We start from the raw sequence: 13,091 nt of genomic DNA on the forward strand, positions 1-13,091 counted from the left end.
CTCACATGGACTCTACTAACCTATCAGAAGCTTCTTCAGCTCAGAATGGAATCTTCTGCAGTTTCTTATTAATTAACAATAAACTTAGAGCTTCTATTTTTATCACTTTCATCAAATTTAGGAGCACATATACACTGTCTCTCTGTATTCTGACATTTAACTAATTCAAAAGATATTTCAATATTTATTTATCCAAAACAAAACAAGTTTACTCTAAATTGATGTTGTGCAGTAAAAAAATGTTCTTGTGTTTTCCATAAAGTGTAAATATCTGGTTTCAGCTGTGAATATACTGCTGTGTATTGAAGTTCCTCTTGTTTTGCATAGAAATATACTGAACAACATACAAAGCATAATATATAAAATAACATCTACCAGAGTTTTTTCTTTGAAAGAAGCTCCTTATGTCCATTCTTGTATATCAGTGGATTACTGAAACCGATTTATTTAGCCGTGGAGGGAAACAACTGAAAATATGAAATAAACACACGTGTAAGCTAAGACTCTCTAAAGAAACAGCATTGTTGTTGTTCGGCTTTTCATTTGTTGATTCACTTGAAGAGCAAGTAACGTAACATGGGTCAAGTGATCACTTTGATATCTTTCATGATTCACCGTCATATTTACATTATTTGTACAGTACGAATGATTTGCTTTGGTACCTGGTCGAACTTCAGTTCTCCTCTGTCTGCCTGGCTGCGTTTCTCCAACAGCTCACTCGCAGGCAGCAGCTGCCCCGCCCCCTCGCTCAGTCACTTAGTGTCTGAGCTCGGATCATACCAATATTAGGGGGGATTCACGCACAGTCGTAAATTCCCACAGTGTGCACTATGTGCTTCGAATATTGTGTGTAGTTTTTGTTTTATACACATGTCAGCCAGGCATCTAACTATGAAAAAATTACACTCCAAAAGACCCCGGGCTTCTGAAAAAACAACCCGGGCTAAGTTGTGCAAACAGGCGTGGCTTAACGGTGCCGTGCAGTAAACGTTCGTTTTCTATTTGAGGTGCTGTAAAGACTTAAATGGGGACTTAATTAATCTGTGGTGTAAAGGTTATTAGTCGTAAAACCGATGGTCATTAGGGTCAATTGTTTAAAACAATTACCACAACTCATGTTCTGGAAAGGCCGCAAACGGGTCAGTTATTTTTGCAGAAGTAGTGTAGAAAAACCGCTGTATGGTTCGCACCAGGACGTGCACACCATAGTAAGCTGAAGCTTGATTTAGACTTCTGCGGGAAATCGACGTCCTAACTCCGTAACCGGAAACTGCTCCGTACACCGCAACCTTCCACGCCTTTAAAGTCATTTTTGTGTGCTGTGACCCGACGTGTAGCTACATTTCTGTGGAGGTGCACGTCAGGTCACGTAGAAGGTTGCAGTGTAGGGTTTAAATGAGTTACAGTTACAGTGAAAGTTACGACGTGAGAGTAATAATAACACGTGTGCCTTCTGTGCCTCACCGGCCTTTTGTTTTTCATTTGGCGTGTACAGCAAAATGTGCCATAAAACCCTCACACAACAAATCAATTAAACTGAGCCCTTTTCAAAGTGATCAAACATTAAATTATTTTCAGGATTGTAACCATTTAAATGCCAGTTTAAGCATTTGAATTGTTAGTATTTTATTGAAAAAACTCACAAAATCCAAAATATTTTCCATATAATAAATAGTTTGGTGATGGGGTATTGGTGGCGACTAGAGTCTTGGACAGGTCAAAGATGAGCAACACAATTAATTTGGTTGCATTACTATTTTTTTGTCTAGTGCTCTCCACACGTTTCTGGACAAAAACGCTCCATTCACTCCTGTTCAGTATAAAACCATGCATTCTGTCATGTCAGGGTTTCATTTCAAAGAAAAGTGGTGATGTTTGACATTTTTACTGCGTTCCACCAGTTTCAATCATTTCCCCTGGTGGGCCAATGTATGACATTCTTGTATTTTTGCCAGTCATATTACGGAGCCGTGTGACCACCAGGGAGCCCCGAGAGTGATTTGGAAAGATTTATTGTGCAAACCACAACAACACTGATAACTTCAATAACAGAACCTGTGAAGTGTGAACAAATTTGATGGGCTTTGAATATGTGTGTGTTTGAGAGAAACAGATAAATGGATTGAGAGAGGATGTGTGTGTCTGTGTGTGAGTGTTTGTAGAAAAAATATTGCTATATGAGGATTTTATGGTAGATTTTGTGTGTGTACATTTTTCTTCAGGAAGGTGTGGAAAGGATGCAGAATTTAAGGATGACACAAGGATTAATAATAATAATTCACAATAATCCTTAACATGCCCGGATCATCCAGTTAACTTCAGTAATTAACTTTCTCCAAACCATCAACGTGTATTTCAGACCCCATTCCTACAAGACTGCTCAAAGGAGTTCTACCATTAATTAATCCTTCAATCTTAAATATGACCTATTTATATCTATTAATGGGCAACATACCACAGACCATTCACTTAATAAGCCATAACGTTACCCAGCAGCCTTGGCCCAATTAAATTCTTGAAAGAGTAGTTATCAAACAGCTTAATGATTATCTGCAGAGGTTTTAGAACTCATTAGAGTACAAAAAGCATTAGTGAATGTTAATATGATCTTATGGGCAAGAACAGTGGACTCATCTCTATGCTTATCTCGGTAGACCTCAGTACAGCATTTATTACTGTTGACCATCATATTTTATTACAGAGACCAGAGCATATTAAAGGTCATTAGCTAACGTGTTTGAATCATATCTGGCTAACAGATGGCTAATATCTAATCCAGTTTGTTCATGTAAAGGAGGAGTCTCCTCCAGACACTAAGTTTAATTATAGAGGGTGCTGCGCTAGGCCTAATTCCTAATAATGTACATTACACATGCTCCCCTTAGGCAGTATCATTCAAACGCATAGCACACATTTTCATTGCTATGCAGATGACACCCAGCTTTGTCTGGTGACACACACTGATTGAACTGGAAACATGTCTGAAACACATTAAGGCCTGGATGACGACCTGCTTATAAGAACTAACAATCTGTGATGTTGAAGCAATAACGTGCAACTAAAAGCGTGCTTTTGAGGTGAGTCCACTTAGAAAAGGAATAAAAACATTTCAACATATTTAAAATGCATTAATAAGTAAATAAACACACATTTTCTCTGTCGGGGCAGCAGGGGCTCTGCTGCTGGTGGCAGCCCGGCTTCTTCACTTACAATCAGCCAAAGTCGCTCCTACAGTTAACCTCTGGAGTAGCTTGCACATCATCTTGCTGTACATTGTCTCAACAAATTTTTCAGTGTTTTCCTGAATTGGCTGAACCAAAAAAAGAAAGAAAAAAAATTATATTGCTTATTTGTTTGTTTTCATTTTTCGCTATCATTGCGAACCCTCCTTCAGCTTGTTTTATTTGTTTTGTATCATTTTGCTGTTGTGAGGAGGAATGCTTCCAGCTTTACATCCAGGTACAGAGTGTAGATGTGCCAGTCATTCCACTCAAAAGTGTTATTTAATGTTTCATACTTTTTTATACAGCAAATGGGGAACTGAGATCCTCTGCTGTTCAGAAGAAAGGGTTTTATTGCCAAATGTTGAGCAGGTTTACAACATTAGGAAATTGCTGCGGTGCTTCAGTGCAAACATACTGTCATAAAAATATAAAAATAAGAATTAAAAGTGCTAAGTGGATAGATATATACATGATATATACATGAGTGCAGGTGGTGATCAGTGCCAAACATGGAATGATGCAGTGGCAATAAATGGCAATAAATCTGCCATTCAGATGTGCTACTAGCACGTCAGGCCTCCTCTTAGATGCTCAGAGTTTCCGTGTATTTCCAAACTGACATTGTATCATCATGAAACATAAGGGGAACTTCTTTAATGGCAGGATTCTCGTGGTGTCACATCGTTGGCATTATGCTTTTACCCCATTGATAAGAAATAGTTTTCCTTTATCATCTATATTTTTACTCAGTCAATATGTGAACGTCTGTATTTATCAACACAATACACTCAAAATTGACTTCATCTGGTTATCATGCATAAGGAACCTAAAATCTTTACACACACACACACACACACACACACAGGTTTGAATGGTTTAAACATCAGAATTATTAAATTCTAACGCTTATATTCTTATTCAGTTTTACTGAGTCTTGATTAGATTCCTGATTTGATTAAAGCAGGATTAACTATCAGTAGAAACTCACACAGTCACAGCACTCCGTGTTACGTTACACCCACAAAATCTGGATTTGATCAGAATCAGAATACTTTAATAATCCCTAAGGAAATGATGCATGTTACAGTTGCTCCAAGACAACAACAGTAACACACTAAACAAATTAAACAATACAATATATTACAAAGTTTAGAGTGAATTCTTATATTTTGTAATATATATAAACAAGTAGTTCAATATAAATATCAAGAATATTACATAGGCAATTGACATTTAACTCTAATCTGTAAAATAATAATTTTGTCGTTTCTCCTTCTAGGATGGTGACTTTGTAAAAGATCGTGAAGCACACAGAAGCCAAAGGCCATAAAAAGCCTGGCCTCGGTACCCTCACAGCCTACCTAGCACATCTGCTGCATAGATGGAGCGGCTGCGCTGGGTGCAGCAATGCTGTCGGCAGCTGCTAGCAGGAGACTCAAGGCGGGGTTGGTACTCCAATGGGCTGCCCAACAGCAGCTTGCTGGACACCCACAGCCCTCGGGGGAGGGTCTGTGGGAAGCAGAGGACGGTATTTCCCCGCAATGGGCGTCACCAACAGGATTATGAACGTGTATCCAGAAACTACAAAAGCAATGCAATCTCCACTACCAAATACACCTTCCTGACTTTCATTCCCATGAATCTGTTCGAGCAGTTTCACAGGTCAGACCTGACAGTTATTTTGTTTTTCAAACATACATATATATATATATATATATATATATATATATATATATATATATATATATATATATATATATATATATATATATATATATATATATATATATATATATATATATATATATATATATATAACCATTTTTGCTTATCAGCACTGTACTTTTCATTTCTTTGATTTCCTGACTTTTAACAATTTTAGTTACTACAGAGGTTGAATTTAAATTCTTTACAATTTGAGATTTAGATAATGTCGAGCTTCTGGGAGGCTCACCTCTTTGTTAGCTGTGTGATATGTTTTGTCTATTACACATCTTTTCAATGTAGTCTTTGTGGATTAAATTGAGTCAACTGTTGTTGGTGCCATATAAATAAAATTGAATGAAACTGAACTGAATTGATATGTAAACTGGATTAACAGAAGATCCGTACTGGTTATCCAGTACAGCACATCCATTATAACTGGTCACCACTCATTTGGCTTCACTACTGCAGTGACTATATTTTGTTACTTCCATGTACTAATTTGCTCCTCTCTCTGTAGGGCTGCAAACCTCTATTTCCTGTTCTTGACATTGCTAAACTGGGTGCCAGTGGTTGAAGCCTTTCAGAAGGAAATTACTATGATTCCTCTGCTGGTGGTTCTCATAATTATCGCCATCAAAGATGCCCTGGAAGACTTCAGACGCTACTTGTTTGACAAGAAGGTTAACAACAATGTAGTTCGAGTATTCTGTGGGTAAGTGAACCTTTTAGTTTAAGGACCAGTTCATCAGGAAATGCAATTTTCTTACTTGCATTAATATAGATAAGAATAATCCGTGGACTAGAATAGAATAGGCCTTTATTGTCATTGTACATTTACAGCGAAATAGTGGGTGCCCCACACCAGCTGTGCTGGAATAAAATATAAATAGCAATCAGGAGAAATCTTTACAATCAAGAGGGATATGTGAGGCACACATTAGAGAAAAAGTTGCATACTGCTTGGAAGTAGTGCAACAAAAAGGAGTCCTTATGTGAGCGGCCTGAGTGATGAGGGTAACTCAGATCATCAGGATTCAGATTGGTGAGACGAGTGGGCAGGGGTGGGGAGTGGGGGGATAGTGTTTGGTAACCAGAGGAAGAAGCTGTTAGTGAGTCTGGAGCTATGGGACCTGATTGACCTGAGGCGCCGACCGGAGTCCAGCAGATCAAACAGGTGGTGGGCGGGGTGTGAGGGTCGCCTGTGATGGCGCTGGTTTTCCTGAGACAAGAGGAGCTGGCGATGGCCTCAGTTGTGGCTCCTGCGTAACAAACATCCAGGCACCCTAGGAGGAGAGCACGCTCTCTCCACTGAAGAGCCGTAGAAAGCCAGCAGCAGCTCCTGGTCCAGGTTACTCCTCCTCAGGACACGGAGGAAGTGCAGCCACTGCTGGGTCTTCTTTACCAGGGCGATGGTGTTTGTGGGTCCACCTAAGCTCTGTGGAGATGTGGGTGCCCAGAATCCTGAAGGTGGAGACAGATTCCACCCGTTCTCAGGAGCACAGATTGCAAAAGTACAGACTTTGTTTAGTTAAGTAGAAGTACAGATACCTGTGTTAGAAAATACTCCAGTAAAAGGTCCTCATCATTGAAAGAGTGTCCACTGGCCTGTAGGTGTAAATAGACTGCAGAGTCCTGGCCTGACGAGGTGGCTCTTCTGTGTTGGGCCATCCTCTTAGCCAGAGGTTGTTTGGTTTCCCCGATGTATAAATCCTGGCAATCCTCCTGCACTTAACAACTATGTTACTCTGTTTGTGTCGGGGGACCTGATCTTTGGGGTGGACCAATTTTTGGCGCAGTGTGTTTTGGGGTTTAAAAGCCACAGAGACCCGGTGTTTAGAAAAAATGCGTCTCAACTGCTCCGATACTCCTGACACGTACGGGATCACTACAGGTTTTCTCTTAGTCGGAGGTTGTATTTTTCTCCTGGATCATCTGCAGCTTTCTTTAGGAGCCTTCCCAGCTTTGACAAAAGTCCAGCTGAGATAACCACATTTACTCAGGGCCTTCTTGATGTTCTTCTGCCTCCCTGGCTGCTGTGTCTGTGGGGATGGTGTTCACTCTGTGTTGTAGCGTCCTGATGACTCCCAGTTTGTGCTCCAGTGGATGATGAGAGTCAAACCTTAAATACTGATCTGTATGTGTAGGTTTACTGTACACGCCAGCTTTAGATGTCCCCCATTACTGATGGAAATCTCACAGTCTAAGAAGGCTAACCTGCCACTTTTCATATCCTCCCTTTGATGTCTTGGTCCACCAAGTTAATGTGATCAGTGAATTGTGCAAATGTCCTGTTTATCAGGTTGGGGAAACCTGCAGTCAGCTGAGATTGAAGAAGTCCCATTGACGTATCAGTCTTTACTTTGAATTCTCTGCATTATTGCTGAGTACTTCTGAGTACTTTCATGCAACATTTCAATAACACAAGTTTGTATATTTTGGTATGCAGGACATTTCACAATATGAAAAATGATCAAAACAGATAATAAACAAATCCCACGTATGATCCATCTCTGAGTGAAGTTAGCGCTCTTTCTTTTCTCTCCCTGTCAAATACAGCAACTGGACCTTTACCTAGCAACACACCGTGCGACAAACTGCAGACAGTTTGTGTGTTTGCTGATGTTTGTTGAGCTGATAGAAACGGTGAATTTAAAATGACCTGACACTTAAAAAGAACATCACTCCCCTCATACTTCTTCCTCTTCTATCCCGCTAGCTAGATTTTGTAGTTCCGCAAACACAACAGGACACCTGCACTCATTCTGGCCCTCTAACTCCAGGGTATAAACACTGTAAGTGATGCAGCTGAACCAAAAGTAACCAGTCTGTTTTGAAGTAGAAAGTACAGATATTTGTTTCAAAATGTAGGCAGTAAAAGTAAAAAGGTAGCAGAAAAAAGTAAAGTACAGATGGCTCAAAATTTTATGTACGTACAGTAACCAAGTATTTATACTTTGTTGCTTCCCACCTGTCTGTGCCTCATGAAGTCCGTTAGGAGTTCTTTTGTTTTAAGGACATTCAGCTATACTAAATGAATGAACTTGTTAAAGTGCTGCCTGTAAAGGTGTGAGCTGGGCAGGAAGTGAAGCTTTCTGTATTCTAATGCTCATCTGGTCGAGCCTTCCTGTGTGGAGTTTGCATGTTTGCTCTGCCCACAATCAGCCGTTTTTGCAGCAGTATTAATTTGTGCAAATCTTATAAAGCTAAGCAGTGACAGTGCTCAAGCCCTCTGACTGCTTTCTTAATCCTGTGCTCATGGCAACCACAGCATTCATCGCTGAAAGCTTTCACTGCACTCTCATCAGTCAAATGAAGACATGCTCAGTCTCTTATATAACCAAGGTCTGAAAAAGCTGAGCCTGGCTCTCAGTCACAATATACATTTAAAAAATAGATGGTTTCTGTAACCTCTGCCAATGGGGACATGGGTGCTGCCAGTGACTGCACTGTAGATCTCACATTTTACAGTCAAACATAGAAAAACAATGTAAAACTCCTTCTGCTCAGTGGACAAGGACTCATCTGATCTTAAGGGGACTGTCAGGAAACAATCTTTGCTTTGTGACTCTGCTGTCTGGTGTATCTGATCTGTGTTTTCTGGCAGTTGTAAAACTTGAACTTTGAGTTTCTTTACAGCACTGCTTCCCTTTAGAGGAGTGGCAGTGAATTCTGTAAGACTGTCAGCTGTCTTTTGATCATTCCCACCTTGCCTTCCACAGCCGTGATAGGTATGATAGGAAAAGGAAAACAGTTCTACAGCAGGATGAGTAAGAAGAAAGAACAGAATAAAAGCTGAAGGAGAATATTTTTCAGATTAGAGCTGTATGCAGTCATGGAAAATTAAGGCTTACGATTAGGGACAAATTGACAAACATTATCGGCTGCAACAGTGGACTCATGAACAGCACGGAGCAACCATCCTGCCCTCATGCTACCAAGGAGCACCACCGGATGAAGAGGACCGTGGTACCTTCCTTCACAGAGAATGAGGAACTGAAGGAGCTCCTACAGCTGTATAAAAGCAACAAGATCCGGACAACAAAGTATTCCTTTCTGTCCTTTCTGCCCAAGAATGTTTTTGAGCAGCTCCACCGGTTCGCTAACGTCTACTTCATTTTCCTTGCTGCACTAAACTTTGTCCCTGTTGTGGAAGCCTTTCAGCCAGAGATCGCTCTGGTTCCTATTGTACTGGTGCTGTCATTAACAGCTCTGAAGGATATCTGCGAAGATTCCCGCAGGTTTAAGACTGATCGTTTGATCAATGGGCTTCTGTGTCGTGTTTACAGCAGGTAGGGTCAATTTTATTATAATGGCCCTGAATATACTGGTCCCTTTAAAGATGGTATGTTTTGTCATGTCAAGCACTTCAGTCACTTAGCTGTAATATATTCGTAGGTAATATAGTATTAATTAATTTTTTTACAGTTCCTATGGTCACAGATGAACCTTGAAATATCACAGCATTGGCTAAAAACATGTACATATCAACTATATTGTAGTCTACAGGGAAATTATGCATTAGTGTATTTCACCCTGCTCTGTGCTGTTAAACCAGATGTGGTCAAAGGTGGGTCAAGACTTCCACTAAAGCAGGTTCCACAAAACAGGAACTGACAAGTCCAACAACTCTTTGGATGTTTAACTTTTCAGAAATATTCATAAGTAACTTCTAACAATGTAACTTATATTTGACAAAAAACATGACAGTGGGTTTTACAGAAAGCAGCGTTTACAGTATTCACAAATAAACTCAACTTTGTTACTCACTTCTGCTGATTACTAAGTATTAATACTAATTTTCAAGTATTTGCACTTTACTTGAGTATTTATGTTTCTGACAACTTTTTACTTTCACTCCCCACATTTCTACACAAGTATCTGTACTTTCTACTCCTCACACTTACAAAACAAGTCATTACTTTAAGTTCAGCTGTATCATTTATAGTTTATACTCAGGGCTTAAAGTGGGGCAAAGGTGTTGTAGTCAGAAGTACTCGTCTAAAATAAAGAAAAGAAAAAAGTTGTGATTGCTGCACTTCAGCATCTAGCCCCACAGAAGAAGAGTGAGCTTGGAGGGAGCAACATTTAGTTTTTTAACTGTTAGAACATTTCAAATGCAACATTTCTAATATTAGCTCAACATCACCAAACGACGAATTGTCTGTGTGCAGTTTGCTGCACAGTGTGTTTCTAGCTAAAGGTCTAGCTGCTGTATTTCTAAGGAGAGAAGAGGGATTACTTCACTAACAGATGGACAAAGTTGCAAGAAAGACATTGCAGGAAAGAAGAGAGATCAGATTTAAAGCTAACGGCTGCTCAGTGACAATTAATAAACCGCAGATTTAAAGAGTGCATGTAAAATAATCATTTTTCATTACACATATATATTAGGGGTGCAACGATACACTAAATTCACGGTTCGATATCTTTTCGATAAAAAAAAAGTTCATGCCTTTTTAATTTGTCATTTATTAAAATTATAAATATGTATTTTAACTCATAAGTACAGTTTTTAAATTTAATGTTGCTGAAACAAAAAAATAATGAGAAAAAAAAATCAGATCGAGAAATCCCTCATCTTTGGAAAAGAGAGTTTATTACAGAGAAATGTCTCCTTCCAAAATAAAAGCTATACTATACGCTTCTTCTGGGCTATATTCTCAGCAGCATATTAAACATATCAGGTCCCCATAAGGAGAATCCTGTGCTAACGGCTGTCTAAATGACTCGGGTAAAGTTTGTAGCATGCTGCTTGTTGTTTTTGTCTGCTTCCACTTGTCTTTGCACTAGGATGATGTCAGAGTAAATGTGCAGTCATATTCGTTGTGTTCCCACTAGTGCTGTCAGCGTTAATCTGAAATGACGTTAACGCCACAACACGGCAAATCTCCGTTAACGAGCTACCGCGGATCGCCCCGTGTGTGGGGCTGGACGGCGTCAACACGTTAACGAGCTAACTGCGCTAACGCACTAGTTTCCAAGAATTGAGCATTGCGTGGCACATCCAACATACTGTTTTACTTTAGTCCATGACAGCTTACCTTCAGGGTCATGTGTCACATGAAAACCAAGATAGTTCCAAACGCCAGATCTGAATGAGATCCTGTGCAGCCTAGACGCAGTAGTCGAACGCAGATCCACTGAGCACTCACAGACGGCATCGTCGGAAGAAAAGTTGATAAAATAAATTTAAAATTTTGTATTGTTCGATACACATGCGTACCGAACCGAAAGCACTGTATCGAACGGTTCAATGTTGTGTTTAGAATACCCCTCCTGACTTGACTGACAGTTTGGCAGAACTGCTTTAAGCCAACCAAAAAGTCTTCTGCCATCATCTGGCCGAAGGTTTTTGCCAGAGATGCTGTCTTGCTTGGCCTGCTGGTACCTGTCAGCAGGGTGCTGGAGCCTCTGGGTACTCATTGGCACGGCTTCTTTAATCTCCGGTGTCCACCACCTGGTTCTGGGATTACAGCCACAAGAGGTGCCAACAAACTTGTTTTCTTTGATTGATACTTAATTCTCTCTCTCTCTCTCTCTCTTTGTCCCATAGCACACAGCAATCCTACGTTGACCAGTGCTGGAAAAATGTTCAAGTTGGGGACTTTGTTCATTTGTCCTGTAATGAAATTATCCCAGCTGACATGTTGCTGCTGTATTCCTCTGACCCTCATGGGGTTTGTTACATTGAAACTGCCAACCTAGATGGGGAGACCAACCTGAAACAGAGACAAGTCGTTTCAGACTTCCCACTGCAGGTAATACATTTGACACGTCTGACAGATTTTTTTTTTTTTTGGTGAAAGTTTTTTTTTTAAATAACTCAAAAACCGTAGAAGGTGTCACAGTCTGGCAGAGGCAGACTGTATGGAGTGATGTAGAGGACCCAAAATGCAGACAAAATGGAACAAAACTTGAATTAACAACGAGCCGTTTAATGAGGCTGGTAAAAAAGGTACAAACAAAGGGCAAGGCAAACTGAAATAAAACTAACATTAACCTAATCTGGGAGAACTAAACAAACAACATGAAAAACCTGGACATGAAACATGGCGTGAATAACAGACAACCTGACAAAGAATGAACCGAAACACACAGACTAAATACACACAAGGGTGATTAGGGGAAGTGGAAACACATGGGGAAACAGCTGACACTAACGAGACAAAGGAAGCAAAGCTGACTACACTGACGTAGGACATGGACCTTCAAAATAAAAGAGGAAACATGAGACGCAGACATGACAATACAAACTTGACAACATAAGACAAACAGCATGAAACACAAAGGGCAAAGGGAGGCTAAAACACAGGGGTAGAAGACTCAAGGGGAATGAACAAATGAACTTAGATAACCTAATGAACTTAAACATAAACATAAAAAGAAAAACTAAAAGTCAAAATGCTGGGTCAGAAGACCCAGGATCGTGACAGAAGGTGGTTTTGTAGGCACACTCATGCTGCTCAGTTTGGTGTGACAACAATGTCTGCAGGACAAATGGTGTGGGAGAAATTCAGCCTAAAGGGAAGAGAGGTTGGTCTCTCCATTCAAAGTCAATGTGACTCTATCAATAGAAAAAGTGGAACATTTCAGAAACTATCAAATCTCAACAGTCTGAATAGAAGCTCGCAGCACACAAAGGAGCTGTTGCTTTGCAGCAATGCCACTAATAAGAGGGACTCTTACACAACAGTGTGTGCTAGTCTTTTCTTTTGTGTGTTTGTGTCTTCGCTTACTTGACTTTCTACATGTATTTATTTGCATGTTTGATAGAAAGTGTCTGTGTTGCAGGGAGAAGAGTTCACTCCTGAGAGTTTCCACAGTCGTATTGAGTGTGAGAACCCCAACAATGACCTCAGCAGGTTTAGAGGTTACATGTGAGTCTCTTTTTATTCGAGTGTTTTAACACATTTGTTTATTTGTCTGTTTGGAGTTGATGTCACCTTGTCGTGGAAACACGGTGACGATCAAAAATAGACTTTTGTCAGCTGCCTGGCTGGATTATTTAGGAACACATTGTACGGCAAATATTTTAATTTGACAAGTGAGTGTCTTTTTTTATTATTTGATGTCAGCCCTTTTTACTTTTCCCGGAGTCAATATCCATGTGTCAGGGTTTCCTCAGACCGCCTTTTAGTTTCCAGTTCAAGTGGTCAAAAT

The 13,091-nt window shown here is 40.0% G+C and overlaps 1 protein-coding gene across 2 annotated transcripts in view; it reads left to right on the forward strand.

The window, feature by feature from the left end:
- atp10d (ATPase phospholipid transporting 10D) overlaps positions 1 to 13,091 on the forward strand; it is a 42,048-nt gene that overhangs the window by 1,554 nt on the left and 27,403 nt on the right. Inside the window, exons 2-5 of one of the 2 annotated variants that reach the window (XM_085256150.1) lie at positions 4,504 to 4,886; positions 5,449 to 5,643; positions 11,485 to 11,689; positions 12,723 to 12,808. In XM_085256150.1, coding sequence (XP_085112276.1) covers positions 4,606 to 4,886; positions 5,449 to 5,643; positions 11,485 to 11,689; positions 12,723 to 12,808 — 767 coding nt within the window. In that variant the 5' untranslated portion in view covers positions 4,504 to 4,605. Of the gene's footprint in view, positions 1 to 4,503; positions 4,887 to 5,448; positions 5,644 to 8,646; positions 9,221 to 11,484; positions 11,690 to 12,722; positions 12,809 to 13,091 lie in introns of those variants that run through there. The other variant, XM_085256151.1, reaches the window with a different exon arrangement.

This window comes from Mchenga conophoros, linkage group LG19 (assembly GCF_057382185.1).
Source record: "Mchenga conophoros isolate Kocher_MC1m ecotype Shallow Benthic linkage group LG19, M_conophoros_male_GT1.1, whole genome shotgun sequence".
Lineage (NCBI taxonomy): Eukaryota > Metazoa > Chordata > Actinopteri > Cichliformes > Cichlidae > Mchenga > Mchenga conophoros.